The 22,880-nt window shown below is 33.9% G+C and overlaps 1 protein-coding gene across 1 annotated transcript; it reads right to left on the bottom strand.

Moving 5' to 3' along the window:
* Positions 1 to 594: 594 nt before the first annotated feature.
* LOC130624162 (uncharacterized) lies at positions 595 to 22,367 on the bottom strand. Its single transcript, XM_057439726.1, has 7 exons — positions 22,246 to 22,367; positions 10,422 to 10,498; positions 6,031 to 9,725; positions 4,505 to 4,807; positions 3,542 to 3,655; positions 3,013 to 3,285; positions 595 to 2,632 (listed from the first exon to the last, which is right to left on the bottom strand). Exons 3-7 carry the CDS (start codon positions 9,373 to 9,375, stop codon positions 926 to 928), a joined length of 5,742 nt encoding a protein of 1,913 aa, XP_057295709.1. The 5' UTR covers positions 9,376 to 9,725; positions 10,422 to 10,498; positions 22,246 to 22,367; the 3' UTR covers positions 595 to 925.
* Positions 22,368 to 22,880: the final 513 nt, after the last annotated feature.

The raw sequence follows: 22,880 nt of genomic DNA, 5'->3' as shown, positions 1-22,880 counted from the left end.
TGCATCACTAATTTATGTTAAGAATGGTCAACAACAAAAAATAAAAATACTCTTTCCCTATTGTTTTGAACCTCACATGCGGGAGAGGTTATGTTTTAAAACATTCCAAATCCAAAAATTGCGATTTTTTCGCGAAATTACAGAAAATTCGCTGATTCAGCACCTTTGTGTTTTATCTGTCGCACCTTGAAACGTTCTAAATTTTATAATTCCTAATACGCCCTATCTCCCGAACGACCGAAGCTCGATGAAATAGCAATAAGCAGAGGATAGTTACCGCAAAAGACGATCCCGAAAGTTCATGCTCTAAGTTTTGTAATAATTTTGCGATTTATATTTTTTTTTTTAGTTTTCTGCTTCGTACTTTTCCGCACGCTTTTTCACACGAAAACGAGAAAAACCAGTCTCGTTCGCACGTTTTCTCATCTACTAAAGGTGATAAATCAGAACCTCCCTTAACTCTCGTACATATTTCCATGTGACATCTGCTTTTAGCCACACGCACGTGGAAACTATTCATGGTACTATACCATATGCTACCATGTTGCTGTTCTAGTGGTATACATCATGTACTATGTTTAAAAAATCATGATACGAATTTTTTAATTAGTTTTTTCGTCACATAGGACGAGATATTATCTTATACACTTTTTAGATTTAAAAAAATATAAAATTCTGTTTAATACAATAAAATACCTATAAAAACCTTTCTATTGGATTTCTACGCAAACGGCTGCGCTCTGATTCCAATTGCTCCTTTTCAAGTGGAGCACCGTGTTTTAAAATGCAGGGATGAAAAGTTTTATTGTAATTTTTCAGTGTCGTTATATGCGCGGTTGCTATTTGGTATAACATTTCGAAGTCAACTGGTTTTATTTACGCATGTTGTCTTTTACTCTCCACCTTTGATGCTATGCGCAATATTTTATTGCCTTGGTCTTCTTGATCTATGTGGCAGTGTGTTATATCGTCTTGGTAAGCCGCGTGGAGGAGAGTAATCATCGTCATCTTCTGAGCTGTAAGAAGAAACACCTGAACTACGTAAATTATCTCTGTTAAACCTCCGTGGGGGAGCGACTTCTTCAGACATCACCTCATTGAAAAAGCTGTAGTTCTTCGTGCGTCGGGAAGATCGGTTGGAACCAGAAAAACGCAGGTTGCTATCGCTTCTTGACGTTAAATGCTTCCCAGGTTCTGAACTGTCAGATATGTAGTTCGAGTTTCCATTCACCATCGGTGATAAGTCATCTTCGTTTGTCTCGTTTATCTCTTGCAATTCAGCAGCAAGCTCTGTCTCGTTGAAATCATATTTTTTCTTTAATATACCTAGCAATGTTTTTAGCTGTTTGTTTTCTCCTTCGAGTGAGATAACCTGGAACTTCTTTACCAGGTCTTTGGCGGTCTTGTCGTTCTCTGTAAGTGTACGCTGTAGTAAAATCGCGTTTCGACTCATCACTGCTCTGTGTCGGCATTCGAGTTTGGTAATTAACTCGTTTAAATTGGATAACTCGTTATCGAGTTCCTCAGTTGTCACTTCCTCCGAAGACTTACTTACTCCGTTAAATGTTGGTTTTCCTAGTTTTAGGTTGGTTAGTTCAACTCGAAGATTCGAAAACTTGCTTTTTACACTCGCCAAATCGGAATGCAACTCAAATACCTCATTGCGTAGTTGTTTCAATTCTTCTAATTTAATCTTCGACATTGGACTTTGTACCACTGTGACGGAGTCGCTGCTTTCTTTCGATTCTTTTAACATCCCCTCGAGTTTTTCCACGTGGCTTTGAAATTCATCTCTGAATTTGTCATGTGTGTTACGAAGAAAGTTTACGTTGAGTTTATCGCTGTCATTTGCAACGTCGGAAGTATCACTTTTCACTCTTTGTACGCTCTTTTTAATATCAGTGTCCAACATCTTGCGCAGAAATTGCAGATCAGATGCAGTGCTGTCAATCTGGTCCTGATATTGTTCCTTCTGTTTCATCGCCATTCGGTCTTTTTCAACGATCTTGTTGCTCAGCTCGATGATCTCCTCCTTTAATTTTTTCAAAGTTTCGGTACATTTTATTTTATGCGCTTCAAAGTCTCTAACAGACATCTCACAGTTACGTTTATGAGTGTCTCGTTCCCTCGAAAATCGTTGCGATTCGATTTGTAACGTGCCGATTTCTTCGATTTGCTCATTAACCTTTTTTCGTAAATTTTTAGTTTCGCTTTCATAGTAGTTCATACGGTTCTGGTATTTATCTCTCATTTCTATCGCTTCTTGACTTGAACTGTCCAGCTCTCGAATTCGCTTTTGTCGCTCTTTCAGTTTCGTTTGCATATCCTCGTAATCACACTTATATTCGTCTAATTTTCGTTTCGTTTCGTTAAGTTCTTTGGTTACTTTTTCGAGGACTTCTTCCGTTTCTTCGACCGTGCACGTCAGTTTTTCGACACGAGCTTGTTCTGTTTTTAAATCAACTTCTATTTCTTGTCGTTGTTTCGTCAATCCACTCACACTTTTCTCCATTTCGTCTCCATTGTCACGTAAAATTTCAAGCTCTTTTTCGATCGTATCTTTAAGTTGTTCTACTCGAGATAATTGTTTACGCAGACTACAGTTGTCTTCTTCTTCTTGCTCGAGATGTACCTGAAAGTTATATTCATAAATTATACACATTTGCCCCATTGTTGTGTCAAAAAAACTTCGTTCTTTGTGTGAGCTAGTACTCGCCTTTGGTGTGCGATGAAACAACTTAATTTGAATATTTGTGAACAAACTTTTCAGTCCTTATCTTGTCTAACACCTATATTTTCTGTTAAAATCTTCCTAATATAAACAAAAGTTTTATTTTTCCTTGCTTGTTTAATGTCGTATACGATGATTAATTTAAACATGCCATTAATAAAAGTTTGATATAGCTACAGTAGAACTTCGTTCGAAGGATCCTTCACTAACAGTAGTTGCAATATGAATCTAGCCCCAATAATAAGTATAACAATAATGATAATTGAGTAAAACTCGCTTACCTGTAGATCTTGACATTTTTTATCGAGTTGTTCTTTCATCTCGTTGAGTTTATGGTTTTCGTATAGAAGCTCTTCCACTTTCGTTTCCAGATCTCTAACTTTAAGTAACGTTTCGCTTTTAAATTTTTTGTGTTCGGCTTCTTCAACGCTATACATTTCTTGGGTGTCCATGCGTTCTTCCTTCTCTTTCTCTAACGTGTAGTGAAGTATATGATTTGTTTTTGTAAGAACCTCAATCTGTTCTTGGTAATTCTTTTCTTTTTTATTTGCTTGCTAAAAAAAATTGTGTATTCGTTACACAGAGTTCTTTACATATGATACACTTTTTTCTTTTCTTTAACGAAAAGCTTTAACGAAAACAGAAAACAAAAAAAAAAGACTTTACAATGTTTTTCACAAGGTGTTTTTGGAACAAAGCCGTGGGAAGGCTAAGATTTTTTGTTTTTCCGTCTTCCTATGAAGATCATTTCCCTGTGTCTTTTCCGCGATAAAACTATTCCGATAAACCCGATTTATTCGGAATCCTTACCTGTAGACTCTCCTTCACGGTGATGTGTATATTAGTCATGTCTTGAAGCCTATCAACAAGGGTTTTGTGTTCGTCCATAGTTACTGATAAAGTAGTCTGCAAGGTTTCTTTCTCCTGAGAAATAAAAAAGGAAAGTATTAAAATTTGAACTAATCGAAATTCGTATCCTTCTGGTTGTTCTACTAGACTTATCTAACTCGTTGAAAATATTACTTTGCGTTAATTTTCCTGTTTTAAAAACCTTAACCATTCTTATGATTAAAAAATCTACCGCCGTATTGTCCATGATCACATCTACCAGGTTTAAAAATTCATCCATCCTTTCTGAGTATGGATCAACGAACGCCATTTTGAATCTCCTCTCTCTTTTTTTTTTGGTTCGCACTGATTTTGTTGAATTCGTAAAAATTATTCTCTCCCCATATTGTAAACAGGATTCACTTTGTTTTAAAACAAATCTCACAGGCTGAAATTGTGTTATGTTTTTATCACAGAGCAAGAATTTGTGGCTCTGTGTAACATCAAAACAAAGTCGTTTTCATTCTTAACACTTATATTTTTTTTAACAGGCTACCATTCTTTCTCTGTTTCCAAGCAAGGTTGATATGATGGCACTTTATTTTGACGGGTATTTCTAGTGTGGCACTTTTTTTTAGATTGTATAAAAAGACATTTGTTACAATGCAACTGGAGTTTTAAATCAAGATAAATTCAGCTAATATTTGAGCAAACTTTAAAGTTATTTTAAAGCTTAAGTAAGGCTTTGATTTGTTTTTTTTAAGTAAGTGGAGATTCAAAAAAGGATTTAAATGTCAAGATGTTTGGATCGTCAGTTTGTTAGTTTCGACCAATAATCTCGAACAAGCGAGGCAAATTTGCATTAAGTAAGACTTGGGAGTGTCAAACTCTTGCTATGCTTCCTCAATGAAAGAAAACATGATTAAATGAGACACAAAAACCTACCTCAAGTTCAGCTTCTAAGTCATCGAGTAAAAGATCTTTATCCTTAATCAGACTGGCTTCGTTGTTTTTAAGCTGATACAGAATCTGACCGGTTTCTTCTAGACACTCCTGCATGTATTCCTTGTCTTTGATCTCCAATTCTAGCCTCTTTTTCAGTTCTTCCTCGACATCGGTAAGTTTTTCGATGATTTCTTGTGAGTGTGCCACTTGCTCGTGTAATTCTTCCTCTTCGTATTGCAACTGTTTCTTCTGTTTTTCGAGATGAGAACATTTTTTCTCGAGCAACTCTTTTTCATCTTCAAGCTGAAAATAAAATATATAATAAAATTGATATGATTAAAAATTTTGCTGACGTCAGAATCAGTTCCATGATGGCATCGGAAGCACTGAGACGTAATTGGCAGCACGCAATTTGAATAGATAAAAATGTGCCAGTTAATTATAAATTTATAATAAATGAATTTTGTTTGATAATATAATAATGTATATACAGTTAATTTGATATCTTATATTGATAAACGACATTGCTAAGGTTAGACCACAATTTTTTTTTCTAAAATGCCCCTTATATTTCGTTTGGAAAGTCGTAAAATTTTTCGCATACCTTAAGAAGTTCTTCTCGAGACAAAATTTGAAACACTTTAAATGTAAAGAAAGATTAATGCAAAAACTGGGTTATATTAAATATTTTTTTGTTTTACGTTTTTTTTTTAGGAGTTCCTGTATAGAAAAGAGGAAATAACTTGATATGTAAGAGTTGCAACATTCCATGAATACTTTCAAATAAAACAAAAATAAACCCTTAATAATTCCCTCAGCGTTATAAAAAAAGATTAAGAAAATTCTGAAGGTTTTTTATTACAACAATTAAATTAACCTAATCAGCCTGAGAAATCTATATGAATGCAATTCCGGTGGATAAATCATTCGTTAGCTACTAAATACAGCGAATCACCTTTGGCTTTTCTTGTAGAGTAAAAGAAAAAATTGGGATATTTTTTAAGCAAGTTGATGTCAAAGGTTATTTTCCCAAAATTATTTTTGTGTGTAAAAAAACCTTTGTACACGGGATTTAAAGCTTAATGTTTCGTTTTACTCGATTAGTCAAACATTACGTCATTCAGTGTCCATGAGAAATGTAAACAAAAATTTGTCACAAAGAGAACCGATTACACAAATGTCAAACTTTACACCTCGAAAATTTCTACAATCTCCATCTTTGTCTTAATGATGATAAAACATTACGACTTGTTGACTTGAATTCTCCGGAGGAGAGCATTGGATTAAACAAAAAACTTCATCTGAATAATAGCACCATATTTCCCACCTCAGTAAGAGTTTTAGTCAGGTTTAGTATTCCCAGCATTTTTTGCGTCAAATTATTTTTAAGATAATCTCATGTTTTGATTGTTAACTAATTATATTGCGATGGCTAACAAAGTCCGTCAGGTTTAATTAGCATTCACATTAAAAGAATTCGTTACAAACTGGGTAAACGAGATAATATAAACAAACTTTTTTCTTACCTCGTCGTACGACGCTTTAAGTTCTTCCATTTCTTGTTGTAAGGCTTCCAAATCTCGTTTGAATTTATTCCCTTCGTTGCATTTCACAAGTAATTGCTGTTTATCTTCGAGTGAGCTCCTCAACTCGTTCTCCATTCGTTTCGTGGCGTCCAGGTTATTTTTTAATGTCATTGTAAAAGCAGTGTTCGAATGCTCTAGCTGTTCTTTAACTTTCTTGTACTGTACTCGTAACCTACTCGCAGCTTTTTCTGCATCTTCTTCTTTAGATTTCGATTTATTAAGCTGCGCTACTAGCTCCTTCTTTTCCTTCTTCCACGATTCAACAATAATTGACAGCGATTTATCCACGGTATCTTTCCTAGCTTTTTGCACAACATTATCTCCTGGTAGTCCGACGTCTGATCCTTCTATCGCAGTTGAACCATCTTTAGCCTGGACTGCTTTTAATGTGTCAGCTAGCACTTCTTTCTCTAGCATGCAAACTTTTATATCTCCTTCCAGTCTAGTGTTATCACCTTGTACTTTATTTAGGAGTGTGTTCACGTGAAGCAGGGCTTTTACAGTTCCCGCACGAGCGTGTTCGACTTCAAACAAGAGTTGCTGAAGTCTAGCATTTTCCATTCTTAGTTTTACAGGATCTTCAATATCAGTCGTGCATACAAAATCAGTAGCGTCTGAACCAGAGTTTGGATCGATTAAATATTCAGGATAGGTAAATTGTATGTCTTTTAAAATATCGCTTCCAAGTTCCTCAATAACTTTTTCGTTAATCGTAACTTGTTTTGATGTATCGCTCACGTTAATAACTTTCCCGCTTAATGTCGTTTCACCAGTAAGTAATAAACACTGGACTCCTTTATCTAAACCTTCTGGAATACTTAGTTCTTGTACTGGTTTGACTGATGGAGGCGAGTGTTTTAGAGATAATTTCCGCGTCAGTTTTGTGTCAAGTTTTCCGGTTGTTGTGTTTGTCGGTGTTTTGTTTTCAGTAAGTGATATTTGAACCTCTATTGAGTCTCCGCGTGTTAAAATTCGATTTGGACTGTTAGTTTCGTCGACACTTGATCTCGCCTTGTTTACAATAAACTTAGACAGAGGTGTGTGCTTATCCATGTTGGTCGATTCAACTGAAGTGCTAGTGCGAGTAGAGAATTTCTCGTTGTTATTGTTGATCTCATCATCTTGATAATTAATACTTTTCTCAGTCAAAGTTTGAGATTTATTCAATATACTTTTTTCTTGATCGCCTTTTAACGGTGATTCAGGGTTTAATTTTTTCTTTACAGTCTTACTATCTTCTGTGGGAGTTTTATGTAACGGTGGTGAGATACAAGTACGAGCGAGCTTCGGTGTGATTCCCTCTTTTTTTTTAGCCGGGCCAACGATACTTGTTTTTCGTCGTGTTGTTGTTGCTGTTGTGGTAATTGCGCTATTAGGAGACGTATAATCTAATTGATTCATATTTTCCGCTCCACTGCACCCTTTATGATGAACGGATTCTTTTCTCTGTGGTAACGATTCTTTTGACTGAGTAGAAGTTAATTGGCTTTTGTTCGGTGAATTACTTGTTTTCCTCTCGACTTTATTCGGTGAATTACTAACCTTACGTTCTACCAACGAATGGTTACTTGGTAAGCAACATTTTGAATGTCTTCGAAGTTTTTGTGATTCCTCTGTTATTTCAGTTTGTTTTTCTTTACTCGTCTTATCTGTTACAACGCTGTTCTTTTCTGACGCCTTAGATGTTCTTTGCGTTGTGTTTTGTTGATTTTTTTTAATATTTGTTTTGTCTGTTGGTTCACGAACGCAATTGGTTGTCTTTATATGGTCATGATGATTATGTGGGTTGGGATTTAATGATGACGTTTTATCGACTAATTTCTTTGTGTCGCCGTTTGTAAAAGCCGACATTTTGTTTAAACGTGATGCGTTCAAAACGGCAGTTTTCATATTTGTTTTGTCTTGTTTTAGCGGACGTTTTTTACGAGAATCCATATCGAGTGTTTCCTCTGCACTGTCATAAAAAGTTGTCGTACTCGCTAAACTTTCACTGGCTGAACTATACCCAGACTTAGGGCTGACGCAATCGTCAAGAATAAAGTCGTCACTATCGTACTTTTTTGTCAGTTTACTGATATCTTCTGATAAATGACTTAAAGCTATATCAAAAATACCGGAGTCTAAGGTTTTCTCCGACGAAGTTTCGTTATTGTTTTCGTCGTTACTGTCGCTATCGGCTCTCACACGACGTCGAGTCGATGAATTATTTCGACGTAATTCTAATCTCGAGCGTCTTTCAAAGCGTTGTAAAGCGGCGTGTGTGAGTAGACTCTCTTCAGTTTCTGTCTCTGAGTCCGAACGATCACTAGCTGCTGCACCTAAGGAACTGCCGGCTCGTTTTAGACGACGTCTTTCCTTGCGACGATAAACAACGTCGGTTTCAGCGTCTGATAATGACGTTCGTTTTGGTTTAACCGGCGCGTCTAAGTTATCTTCTTCTTGTTTAGCTGGTTTCCGATGCTCCCAAGCTTCTTGCAAAGTGTTGAAAGAACTTGAGCGAAGAGAGTTTGAAGAATTTACTGGTTTAGCAGTACTATCAGTGTTAGCAGTGGCTTGTTGAGGCGGCTGCTTTCGTGACGAGTTGTTAAAATATTGTCGAAGTTTATCGATTTCGCTTTGTTTAATTGAGGTGACAGAGCTCGACGTTAGTTTAGTTCTGTGTCCTAATGTGTTTTTCTCCGGCCTGTTACGGTCGTTGATATTGAATGATCGAGACCTCTTCACACCCGTATCCTTTTCTACTGTATTTAATCGTTTAGCTCGTAAGCTACCCGTACGTTTGAAGGCGTTAGTGTCGTCTGAAGATTTCTCAGCGTTTCGTTCCTTGGCAACTTTAGCAATTTTCTCTCGAATCTCACAAATTCGATCTGTAACAGTAGAAGCGTTCAACGATCTTACTCTTCGAACATTTCCTTTTCGAACTGGATCGGGTGATCTTTCTGGTGAGTGACTAGCTGATTGACTTGTACGAATCCGATATTTTGAGCCTTCCGAATCGGATCGATAGCCCGATGAAGGTAAACAAAAAGAAGGTTCGTAGTTATCTGAATACAATGGTAGCCCGAGGTCCACTCGTTTGTTATCACTGAAGTGAGCGATATCGTCATCCAGTGGCACACTGAGAAGCAGCTGTTCCAACGCCGCCTTCTTTCCAGTAGGACTGGTGGCTAGATTCGTCGAAGCTTTCTTTTTCGCTACTATCGGCTTCGGTGAACTCTTCAACTTACTGAACCGCTTCACTAAATCTTCAGATATATTGCTATGGTTAAATAATTTAGTTGCCATTTTAAATTAGAATCAGCTTCCTTAATCACTTCCCAATTGGCTATTAAACTAACTGAATCGCTCCTTGATTAGAAGTCGTTATTCTAATGAGTGCCACTACACATAAGTTAGATCGGTAATCAAAACGAAATGCCCTTTCCTTTTCCTGCACTCAACAGCTAATTAATGGAGTTTTTTTCTTCGTTTTTTCTTTAATTTAAAATGTATGATGCACCTCACGAATGCTTTGCGTCATTTTTTTTCTTTCCTTGTAAGGGTGCTATGCCGAATCATTCTTTTTTCAACACGCATAACCTTGACTGTTGCTAGGGCTATGTTCGTTTGTTGGTTGCTATGGTAAATGTTGAATGCTAAAAAAAAACCGTGTGTTTTAACCAATCACAGCCTCTGAAAATTTATAAAAAATCCTTTTTTCCTTCCACAAGGAATTAGCATATTTTCTTTTTTAAAATCCATAAACCACAAAATTTTGTGCCTCCATTTTTGTAGTCGCTTTGCGCTATCGGAAAAAAGGCCTAACGTCTTAAATTTTTCTTAGGGAAAATTCATTTTGACCGATAGTTTAGTTCACTATTATAATTATTTATCTTCATCATAAAACTTTATATTTTAAAATGATCTTTTAAAGTTGATGGTCACGCAATTTCCGGACAGATAAAAATAAAAATCCGCCTGACATTACCGGTTACGAAAGTTTAAAACTTCGTGGGCGTAAGGGGACGGTTCATACGAATAAATAAAAAGTGTATTTTCCATTGAAACGATTAAAGGAAAAAACAAAGAGGCCTGGGAAGGAGATTAGAAAATTCATAAGGACAATGTTATGAAACGTTGCCAGGATAGAACCTGATAGAAATCTGAAAATAATATATCTAGATAAAATCATGGTCACATTTGTCTCTAGTAATGTCTCCTTCATTTTGATTAAAATCTTAATGACCAGCCTCAATTCCAGGCTTTATTTTTCTATTTGACGCAGGATGTATGAGTCTTATAAATTGGAACTGTGTCCGAGGTTGCCTAATAAGTTCTGTAAGTGAACTTACCTTTTATGAACTTGAGCGTGTGTTTATGTTGATGAGGATGAATAGTCTTGTTTGTTTTTTTGTGTTTTTTTTGTTTTCTAATAAAAATAACACACAAATTATAATTACTCTAAGAAAGGCTGAAACCAGCATTAAAACTTAGCTACATCTTTTTAATACTTCCAGATTAGAGGATTGTGCATTAAAAAAGAAACAATCAAGTAACAACACTGGGTAACAACTTGGTTATTTAGGGCAGTAACAGAAGATTTTTGCAGGATAAGTTAAGCTTTACAACACGACATGCGACAAGCAGGTTACAACAATAGAAATGTGGCGTCACACAAAAGTAAACATAAAACCAAGAAGAAATTTAAAATATTGTTGTTCTTAACCCTGTTGTTGTTTGGCAGTTAGTTTGACACAACCTTAAGTTATTTCGAAGGTAGCTTTTTTACACGTTAAGCAAATACGCCATCAAATCAAAGAAATATCTCAATCGCGCTCAAAACAAATTGTTGTCATGGCAACACAAAATGACCTAATCAAGTCAAAGTGGTAATTAACTTTAACTACGATGTTATCACATATTGACCAGCTGTCAATAAATCTGACGAGAAATTTATATGTTTTGCTAATTTTCTACACCAGTCAATTCTCCGCCCCTTTAACTCACGTGTGGTTTAAATTACGGAATGAGGTAGTCCTTTGGAAACCAATAACCATGGTTACAGTTGTAATAAAATTATCAGTGATCTTTGAAGAGATAATACTTTGAAGGGATAATTCACAGCGAGAAACTGCTAGTGTGAGATATGACAACGCTAGGATATTTTTGCACTTGGAAGAAAGTTATACCGGTGTGAGTGTTAGAGCTGAGTAAAGCGTGCACACAATCAAAGTTAGAAATTATTGTGACGTAGATTTCAAGCCTACCTAAACTAATACATGGTTTTTGTGAGCCAAATTTGTTCCCAGAGCTTTTTTCCGCTTTCTGAAATGTATGGCTGCCACCAAAAAAGTTAGATGCCTCATTAGAAAGGGAAATTAAAGCCCTAAGAAGGAGATTGTTTAACATACGCAGATATTATTTTTGAATTTTTATTATAACATTTTTGTAAATTGCACGCGCACGATAGGTTCGTTTTGGGTAAATCCGAGAAATTCTGATCAAAACGAAATGAAATAAAACCATCCAGCACTGAAAATAGGTTTCATTTCCTGCGAAACCAAATAAAGAATAGACTAGAGATCCACAATTTCATGTCATGTAAAAACTACCTTACAAAAAAAACATTATGACGGGGATTTGATCAGTAATTTTGACACAAAGGACATAGTGATGAGTTGTAACAACAGGAGTTCGTGATGAATTACAACAGCAGGGATTTGATGACAAATTGTGACACCAGGGATTTGATGACAAGTGCTCATTGTGTACGTTTTAAAAAATGTTTTATAAAATATTGTGAATCACCTTCTGATTATTATGAAATAAACCTCGCTCCAAGGTTTTTTTTTTTCATTTGGACGTTTAAGTACAAAGACCTAAAAAACCATGGGGATGAGGTTGACATGAAGCTTAAAAAATTAAAATAAATGACATTAAAAGAAAGATTAGCGCAAACTATATATGTATATATTTATTTGATGAGATAAATAAATCATAATCTACTTTGTTTGCAAAGAGAAAAAGTATATTGAAAAGTCAAATAATAATAATAATAAGAAACAAATTAAGAAACAAACAAACAAACAAACAAACAAACAAACAAAATGAGTAAAAAGTAAAGCATAGCCTCGTTTTAAGTAATTTTTATATGTTTTGATTGTGTATTGCACAGGAGGCGGTAAACTGCGAGTAAGGCTTTAACTGACAAATTGAATGTCGTACGACAGTGTGTGTACCAACCTTGTTCCCAGTGCCTGTTGTTTCTTTCAAAATGAACATGTTCGTATCACCGTTCCGATGTCAGAAAAGATACGAGATGCCCTGAGAACGAGGTAGGGTGTGTACTAGAAAAAATTTGGGTGTTGGGGTTTTTAACATAGATATAAAAAACGTTAAGGTCATACGTATTGTTTTAATTGTTTCATATTTGTTTTTACCGCTTGAACCTTCACTGGTCTTACACTTTTACAGGTTGAACTCGATAACCGAAACATTTTTTATTGACGTTTAGGTACAGGGTAGAGGGGTGAACGCTAAACATCTGTCAATTTCGTGGGGTTCTTTTTCGTTTTCTAACATCGTTTTTCCAATATGAGAAAGAAAAAAAGTTGTCTAGGTGGAGTCATTTGAACAAAAGTACATCACAAACTTATACATTACTATCGAAGATTAAATAAAGATATTGTTTATTATTTTGAAAAAATCTAAAAAAATCTAAAAAATCTAAAAAAAAAATAATTATAAATTCTGAGTTAATGCCCATCTTTATTGGCGAAATCTTTTGTCCGAAATATAAATAAGCTGCCTAGTTTCTTCATTCCCGGTCTAAAAATTTAGCCGTTAAGGGCATCGTAAAAAGCGGCGTTAAATGATCAGATTATGGTTAGAAGGATAAATCTTTCCTTTCCTTTACGTTTCATTAATATTTGAACATGATCTATGTTAGAGGTTGTACTATTATAATTTATTATTCTTGTCAGCTTAAGTTTTCTAAAAAAAACATCAGATCTTTATATCGTCCAAAAAATCAGTTAATCCGGTTTTGCATTTCAGATGACAAAACAAGTGTCGCACATAAACTATGCTAATCTTCCAACCTCCTCCCCAGAGCTCTTAAATGTCAATCGAATTGACTTGCCCTATAGGACGTAAACCAAAAAAACCCCACAGAGTTTGAGGTTACTATCTCAATGGCTGGGCGAAGACATGCTTTGAAACCCTACTATTTCTACTTTGCTTTTTTAAAATAGATGACATTTCTCCCACAACTTAATTTTGAGAACGTATACAAACAACACTAAGAACTTCTTAGCTTAAAGTTAAACATGATTGGTTAATCTAGTACCTCCTTATGCTTACTGTTATTAATACCTAAGGAAGCTTTTAGCTGCAACAACCACTCTTTGCCACCAGCCTCAGGCAAACCTCGTTCCCAGGGTATTTTCCCTCTCTGTTATAACGGCTCAGTGGCCACAAGACATTTGCGACCAAGTTGGCCCCAGGCATCAATATCAAAATGATTAACAACTACGACTTGTTACAGTCACTGGGTGTGAGAAGATTTTAAACCTAACTGTAAGAGGGAAAAGATGGTAAGTTGCCAAGTGTTGTCACAATACGTGAATTAAGACGACATCGAATTTATATTTGTCTTTCGACAAATGAAATCAATGCCATATTTAAAATATTCAACCGTTCGATGAACTAAATGCACGCAGTTTAAAATATTGGATCGTTCGCCAAATCTTGGAGGAAGCACGCTAAATTTAAAACATTTGACCATTCGTCAAATTTAAAAAAAAATGCACCTTTTCCGAATTTCATAAATTATAATAATTATAACGTCATCCAAAATTTCATAATGGTTATATGCTCTTTAAATAAGGATATTTAGATAGAATATCAAATTATCATGACAAAATGAAGTTTTTAGAGCAATATAATATTCTGGTTGGATCTTATTTTATTTTGAATAAAAATAATTATTTTAAAAACGAGGCTATTCTTAGAAAGGTCGTCTTTATGAAGGGTTTGACCGTAACTTTTAGCTCGCAGTTGAGACACTTAAGGAACAGAAATATTAACGAAATTAGGTAATTTGTTCTACCTTTTATAAAGAACTAAGGGATAAGAATCAATTTTAGCATCGACCTCTTTAATTAAGTATGGTATAATTAGGAAATGCGGGAAAGGTCTATTGTAGCATAGTCTATAGAGTTTTTTTCTATAGACTATGATTGTAGAGAAATTAGGTACAAGTATTTACAAATAGTTACACAATTTCGTCCATTAAAATTACATGTAAGGCAGCGCTGTGCGTCCTTTGTTTCAGACATCAGAATAAATAAAACAATAATATGATACTATACACTTGTAAATAAAAAATCCCTATCAGATTTGAATTATTTAACCAGTCGCCAAAATTTCGCTTCTTAAGGTATGTCTCTCGTCAACTATTAGTCAAAAAAAAATTCTATACGCTTTCAAAAAAATCTAGTTTGTGATCACTGAAGAACTGACAGTAAAAAAATTCTATATATAGCCAGGAAATTGCAAGAAACTCGAAAAGAGAAAAATTTTAGTATAACGCCATGATACAAAAAAATTTTAAAATATTTCCAGACACAATCAAACTTGCCCATATTCCTGTCAAAAAAAAAGACGCGCTCTTGTAATTAAAACCCGACATGTCTTGTTTACACGAAACCACAATGTAGGTACGTGATAAAAGAGTTGATTGTCAATATATTTCTCGGTTATTTGTTTACCTCTATTTTTATTTGTAAGTAGATGTGTAAATAAACTGTTATTACCGTGAAGAATAACTATTTATAAACAAGTTAACGATGAATAATACAATGCACTGTTTTCCCTTTTTTTGTGACACTGCATCACCGCTTATGTTATAGGTGGATAGACCGTTTAGCATGGGTGTTAAATTTGGACACCATAAATGTGTATTACACACTTCCTAGTCGATACCACGTGACAAATCTACGGGAACTGGCCCGTCCCCTACTTGCAGCTGTTGTCTGTGGCACACAGACGAAGAGTTGGATATTATGATATAAACTAGACGTTAACCCGTGAAAAATTCCCGGGAATTTGTTTGTCATAGCAAATTTGATAAAAATATATCGCATTTGTTATTTTCAACTTGAAGATGTTAGGCGTGGTTTAGACGGACGGTGTTTGAGCTGACGGAAAGACAACGGCTACTGTAATGTACCAAGCGGTATGTTTTTCCTCAAAACGGCGCAGGAAAGTCTTCCTTTGATAACTAGTTTAAATTCCGTCCTGTTCTGATGTTGTTCATTTAAGACTCGATAAAATAAGAAATGATTAGAATGTATAAGAAAAAAGAACTTTTTCGTCATCTCATTTAAAAATGATCAATAAAATTGTATTCAACAATCGGTGCGCATACAAGCCTAAACAAACATTTTCTTTTAACACTTGCTACGAGCGACGATCGTCAATCGCATATCAGAACTAATGAATGTTTCAATTTTTCGCGAGAGCCCGTTAATGGCGCTTAGCTAAGTTGGAGTTCACTCCCACCATAACAAAATGCAAGCTGAAATATTATTCCATCTATCAATAACAGTATCCCGTCCCTAGAGTTATATACCGATGAAGATTATTAACAGGCAATCGTTAAGATAAATCTGCAATAGTCGAAAAAGCAAAAACAAGCTTTGAAGTTTTGCATACGAGATTGGTAATGTCGTACAAAATTTCTGAGAAAACTGTGTAAAGTATCAAGTAAAGTACCATTTCTTCTTTTCTCGAATCCAAAAAAACCCAGCAAATTGCCGTTTAAACAAATATAAACAACAAAATGCTGCCAAAACTAAACATAATACCTTTTTTTATTTTGTTGGATATTTGCAACGAATATGTGCTAAGCAAATGGGTAAACTGGTTCTGATTATATGAAAATGCATAATGTGGATATAGAAAAAAGTTTTTGTATTAAAGCAAGTATTTATAAACCCTCTTGCTTCCTAATTTTAAACTTCCCCTTTGTTTGGAACAAAAATGTTCACATTTCCTAAACGGACACATTGATTGTAATTATTTCATGTAGATATGACCACAGCAATGTCATGGTCAAACTTAGATTAAAAAACAAGTATAAGATAATAGAGAAAGAAAATCTTCCTAGATACTATCTGGAACATATAAACCTTGCTATTGTGAGATGTTTAAGTCTCTAGCTAGTCTGCAACAAAAGTTCTAGTAAAAAGGGCGCTAAAGGAGACAGTAAAGGTATGACTTTTAGGCAAACCCACTTATCTTTAAATTCTCCAGTACCAAGTATTTAAAGTGAGAAGCAACAATCTTTCGATTTTGTCATCCACACTCAGCACGTAACAAGATAAACCATAATATTCCAACATGGTACAAAATCCACATTTAAGACTATTTAATCATATTCTAACCTAACATACATATTATCATATAAATTCCTTCTAATAACATTGCATCAGTATACGAACATTTTAGACAGCAGTAGTAGGAAGCTTTAAGTTGACAAGCTACCGAAATAATTTTCAAATGAGCTTTAAAAATACGCAATGTTTTCACACTTTAACTTAACAATACAACGCCTCGTAAAAAAGTACATAGTTTGAATTCCTTCAACGTTTTCACTTGTGTTTATTTTGTGGTCAACTCGCTCAGTTCAATTTCGTCTGCTGTTTTATGTTTACTTAGTAAATAACAGGCTTTTTGCTTGCTCATCAAAGTATCCTAGCAGGTAAGTAAGGCGAAATGTTTTCTTGCTTATGTAAACAAACGAGCCAAAACCAACCTCGCGGCCTCTTATATTTTCTTTCTCGGTACAGAAAAACTGAAGTGATCCTGGGGACGAGGTTGGGACTGAACCAACTTGCTGGTGTTGGCAGGAAGAGAAACAAACAAATGATTTATGATGATGAAAACGACGACAAAAATGTCAATAAACTGTGTTTACAAAAAACAACCTTTGTTCCAATATAAGACCATTCTGTTTTTAAAAGAAGAGCAGAGGGTCTGGGAAAGAGGTTGGATTAACGAAACTAAATGCGAGCACAATGAAACTGAAAACATTTTATTGAATTTCTGCCAAAATATGGAAAAAATAGAAGTTTAACGAACTCTGTGACCTTTATTTTGTTTGACTCGGGGAAACAATAAAATAATACATCTTTAAAATGTGTAATACCTCAACATTTCACGTTAGTTATTTACACGCGAAGAAAATATTCTGGAAATATTGAGAGTTAAAAAAATAGAGTTTTATCTATGTCTTAAATTTACAGCTTAGTTGGAATAAAGATATATCGAAACATCAAAAAATCAAAGGTTAAATGTTATAGTATAACTTTAAGTTTTACTTCTTACAAGTTCATCTAAGTTCATTTATTTCAAATTTGTAATGAAAACGCAAGTACACGTTTTTTTATATAAGAAACATACTTTTAGCTTCAGACTGAATGTTTCTTAACTTTCAGTGAGATTTTCTCAAAAATTATGTAGCTTGACCCCTGTTTTTTACTTGCTTCCCTTATATTTAGCGGAAAAGCAGCTGAAAGGACCTTTACTTTAAGCCTCGCGTTTCTCTTAAAAAGACAACACAGTGTATTGTAAAAAATAAAAATCGAGAAAAATAAAAGAGTTAAAAAAAAGGAAATAATTTCGAAAAAAAATGAACAAAATAAATAAACAAACAAACAAACAAATAAACATAAAAACGAAAAGGTTTACAAATATGTAATATTGGCTACTTCGTACGAGACAGGGAAAGAGAGAAAATAAATGTAAAGAAAATAAAAAAAATAAAAACCTTTGAATAGACAACAAGTGAGTTTCTTCAACTTTTTGTGAGTATATAACATAAAATTATTTTCATAGTAATGTTTCGTAGTTTTATTTCGTCACTCAAAAAAAAGTTTATTCTTTTAGAATTAACAATCTTATATCTAGATGAAGTAATGAGTGGTATTTGAACACTTAAATACATGGTATTGTAAGAAATTAAAAACATAAAAGCTTATTATACAAAAAAAAATTAATCATCGGGTTGTTCGTCAGACTCGCATTAAGTTAATTTGGAAGGTGATATAAAAATTTCATACCACCCCAAAAAGCTTAATAGCTTTATCAATTCGTAATCTCGTCCCTAGATTTTTTGTTGAATATAGGTGATATATATGCCCATGATGACTAAATTCTATTTAAGGTACGTTTGAACTCACTTAATTTGGGACCAGTAAGTATCGAGACTTCAGATAAGGACTGATGTCTGTTTTTTTATACTTTTTCAGCCTCGAATGTTCTTATTTGTTTAGAATAGGAATTATATAGTTAGAATTAAAGTTTAAAAAGGGTTAAAGTAACAAAATACATGTAAGTTCGACAAAAAAGAATAAAAACTGTTGGGAAATGATTGTTTTTTTTGTTGCTCTAGATTTACATCAGTTTGTTCAGGTTCCTTGTGTTCTTAATTTTTAACAAAGTCTCTATCTCAACGTTCTTTTAATCTGACTCGTGTATGGTATTTAGAACTTTTTCTAAGATAGTTTACAGAAAAACGGCTAAACAATATTAACCGGCATAAAAACAGCCGGACGTCAAAGTTTTAGCTGATTTAGACTTAAAGAGATTAAATTTGTGCGGTGTGTTTTTACTTCTTCTGTTGTCATGGAGATTTAAGTACCTTACTCTGTTGTCTAGCAATCACTAATAAGCATTTAAAATTAATACGTTTTGTTTTACGCGGGAAACTTTTATTTCTGTTACAACACACTGACATGAACCAATGAACAAGACCTTAAACTGATTTAGGTCCAAAGGGATTTATTCTTTTTGGTAATTCGTATGGGCTGCCGTTATATACGAACGAACAACCCGGTTCCAAAATTTCACAAAATGGCGTTGGAGTAACTTCTTTACTCCTCTTCAGAATTCCGCGACAAACAGACATCGCCTTGTCAAATTCACTACAACATTACTTGTGGTTTTAATCTCAACGATGGGAAATGAGATTACGGGGGAAATATACAATCTTATGTTTAATATTATAAAAGATTAAAAAATATATTTTTTAGTTAATTATGACTTTTGAGACTAATTAGATATATAATATTTATCCAAAATAAATTTGAGACACGCTGACCGAAAAAAATATTTTTTGCTGCTTTAACAAAAAAAAATTGTGCGCCATTTGTTAAAAAACTATAGACGTGAGACGATTTAAAACTAACAAACAAACAAACAAACATAAACAAACAATGAAACAAACAAAGGATCATCGGGAAGCTTTTGGATGTTCTTAACTTCTCTCTATCGAAGTTTTTTAAAAAAATTCTTCTCAATGCGTTCGACCCTTGTCTTCGTGTATTTAAATATTCAAGTTTAGCCACAGTAAAAAACATTTCTTTATGTTAACTTTAAAAAAAGTTATTTGTTGAACTGTTTGACGGGACAAAGTAAGGCTTGCCTCAAAACTAGGTTATTTCATCAACGAAGAAATTTCGTCCGTTAAAAATTTTCGTCACCTAGCAAAAAATTCATCATTTTTAACCGACAGATTTACACCGATAAGGTATACACTTCTAAAGAAATTATTTTTTTTTGTCATTCCAGGAAATAAACTTTATCAGTATGCAAAATCATTGAATGCTTAAAAAATATTTTTTGAGGAAACTAAAAATTATTACAGTAATATAGACTCCAACATTTTTTTTATCTTGTCGTAAGATTACTACCAGGTAAAAATAAGTTCAGCATATCCATCCGCTTGGATGTTTAAATTTGCAAATAAAGAGCTTATTTTATACAAAATGACTTCGCCTGTTAAAGTAACAAATATCTGGTTTTGAAAATGAAAACGATTTTTAAAACACATTTAGACCAAGTATTCGTAAAAATAAAAACAAAATAAAGGGTATCCACAAAGAACGTCGGCACAGTTTTGTCGATTTTTTACCCCTGTCAATATTTTTTGTTGGCACCACCCACCCCTCCCCCTTCTATATTACTGATCAGTAAAAATAGAAAAATTCCCTTGTAAACAACTACTTAGAATTCTCTATTCAAAATACTTCTTATATAAATTGATAACAAAACGACTTTTATGCCATCTTCTCTCTAAAAGACGATTAAATCAACAAGAATACAAAAAATAAATCTCTGTAAAGGATGTCCGCTTACGGATGAACACCTCCCCCTGTCCATTTTTGTGTCCGTTCTCGCTACCCCCTCCCTCCCCTAAGGTGTGACATTCTGGACGACCATTAAGAACAATTGCAAGGCTGAAATCTCATTAAAAGAACAAAAAAAATGGGAAATACATTTTTCAAGGGAGAAATTTTCACAGACTCGCAACTTTGGGTCGCAAAAGTTCGTAATGTACTATAAAGTAAGTAATTAATTAAAACTGTCCATAATTTAGGATAAAGCCAAATTTTCTAGTTATTTTAAAAAAAATTTCGTGAAACATGTTTGCAAAAAGAAAAGGCAAATAAAAGAATATGGCTTGATATATACAGTAGACTCCCGGTAACTCGAACAACAATTAACTCGAACTTTTATTAGCTCGAACTGTTTTCTACGGTCCCTTGGACATTTCTTAATACTTCCTTATAAAAACTACTCGTTAACTTGAACCCCGGATAACTCGAACATTCGCTTTCTCTAACCATTTTTTTGTCCCTCTGAAGTTAATTTTTTCGGATAACTCGAATTTTTAACTCGAATTTTCTAGTGTTTAAGTAGAAAACAAATGTTCGAAAAATGAATACTGGTATGTAATGTAGCCAGAAATTTCAAAAAAGGTGCTCCTAAATGGTTCTCTTTACAAAAGAGCTAAAATATTCCTTTTGATGGCAATTAGATAAAAGAGAAAGCTTTTTAAATTTTAAAGCACCAGATGGATGACTGGAAAAGAAAAGGTTAGAAAATAACTACGTTCTTGCACGTAACAAAAGTTACTTCAGGAGTTACTCTTGGAGTATATGTTGTTTAGCGAAAACGTAGCCTGTCTTTACAAATACATCAACCTAATAAGTCGAGTTATTGGACAAGAACTATCAACAAGGTTACGTCAAACCGACAAACGAATTTTATTTCAGTGAAAACATTTGTAAATTTTATAGAGTCTAAAAAAAAAATCGCCTTAACTCGAACTAATATCTCATTTTTGTCTAAGTTCGAATTACCGGGAGCTTCGCTTAAGTCGAACATTCGTTATGTCAAACTGTTTTCTCTGGTCCGTTGGAGGTTCGAGTTACGAGGAGTTAACTGTATGCATAAGGAGAAAAGATATATAGATACATAAAGCAGAATTTTACTATATCAACTGTTCTTTTAAAAAATGCCACTTTTAAAAATGGGCTTGTCTTGGTTTTTTCTTCCCTTTGATTCTTAAATTTTGACAACGTGGTCCTGTTGTCCTTCACAATGTGGCCCTGTGGTCCCACACTCATGTCTTTAAAAGAACACAAGTGAAAGAGAATACTAAAAAAATGTTGTATACTAACCAAGGCAGAGTATTAAAATGGCTGAAATTTTTATGTGTAGCTTTTATACATGGTGTAGATAGAAAAAAGCTGCTTTATTTCCACAATTTACTCGGTTTATATCAGTAACACAACATGTAAAGTTTGAATTCAAAAATTTAAATTTATATAATAACTCTGACTCTACGATTGCCACATTTATATATATATATTAGAGCTCACATTACGTTTTTACATAAGCAAGCGAAAATTCAAAATAAAGAAACAGAATATGCTTATGCCAATAACACAAGACGAAGTAGAGTATGCTTGGATCATGCTTATTGCAGAAACAAATTAAAAACTTATATGTTAAAATGGTCCTTAGTTTTTTTAAAAAAAGTGCCAAAATAAATGTATGATAACACAAGACCAATTTCGGACAGTATGTGATGTTATTTAAGTCTCGTTGTGAATGAGGAAAAATAAAAAAACAGTCTTTTAATATAAAATACACATAAAACGAGAAAAACACATATCAGAAGGATTCGCTAATGCTGGATAATATCCTAAACCTACGCTTCTCATTTCTTTATGCTTATAAATTTTAAGCTTATAAAAAGATAAACATGCCAAAATGACATCTTATAAAATACAAAAGATATTTTAGGTGAAATCTTAGACTTACCGTGAAGTAACAAAGGGTCAACTTTCGCGAACTTTGACAGAAATAAATTTCGAAATGTCGCGTTTTGTCTCGTTTTGATCGCTTTTGCTAACACAAAGTTAATAAGTGTGTATATAATACGATCAAAAAATCAATTGAGTGAAAGAAATAAAAGAAAAGAAAAATATTGACAAACAGCAGAGAAAAAAATAGACTATTTGCGAATGGATTAAACAGTAGGGAACTGTAAGGCGTGGATTTAGCGACATTACAAAAGAAATCAAAACTTGCGCGAGTTAAACAAGTCTAACTCGTCTTTTCTTCACCTTTGTTTTAAATACATTTCAAATATGTCCGCAGATGTTAAAAATTTTGAAAAAATCAAAATTTTAAGATATTCTAAATTAAATAAAAACCGTCGTACTACTAACCAATGAATAGCAAAGTTGACTCTCCCTTGACAGTAACATTTTTGTGTTACGGAGAAGTATCACGTCCCCATTAATTTATTGGGCCGGGCCGCTTACAGCTTTTTCACCGCGAGTAAAGATTTCTCTTTTAATTTATTAGCGAGTTAACAACAGAACTAAAGACGATCAAATTTATTGTGTATTACACAATAAAAGATATGAAATTGACGCGCGTAAGCTCGTTCT

This window comes from Hydractinia symbiolongicarpus, chromosome 13 (assembly GCF_029227915.1).
Source record: "Hydractinia symbiolongicarpus strain clone_291-10 chromosome 13, HSymV2.1, whole genome shotgun sequence".
Taxonomy (NCBI): domain Eukaryota; kingdom Metazoa; phylum Cnidaria; class Hydrozoa; order Anthoathecata; family Hydractiniidae; genus Hydractinia; species Hydractinia symbiolongicarpus.
The sequence above is the reverse complement of the archived record's forward strand: the minus strand, read 5'-3'. Positions and strand labels throughout refer to the sequence as shown.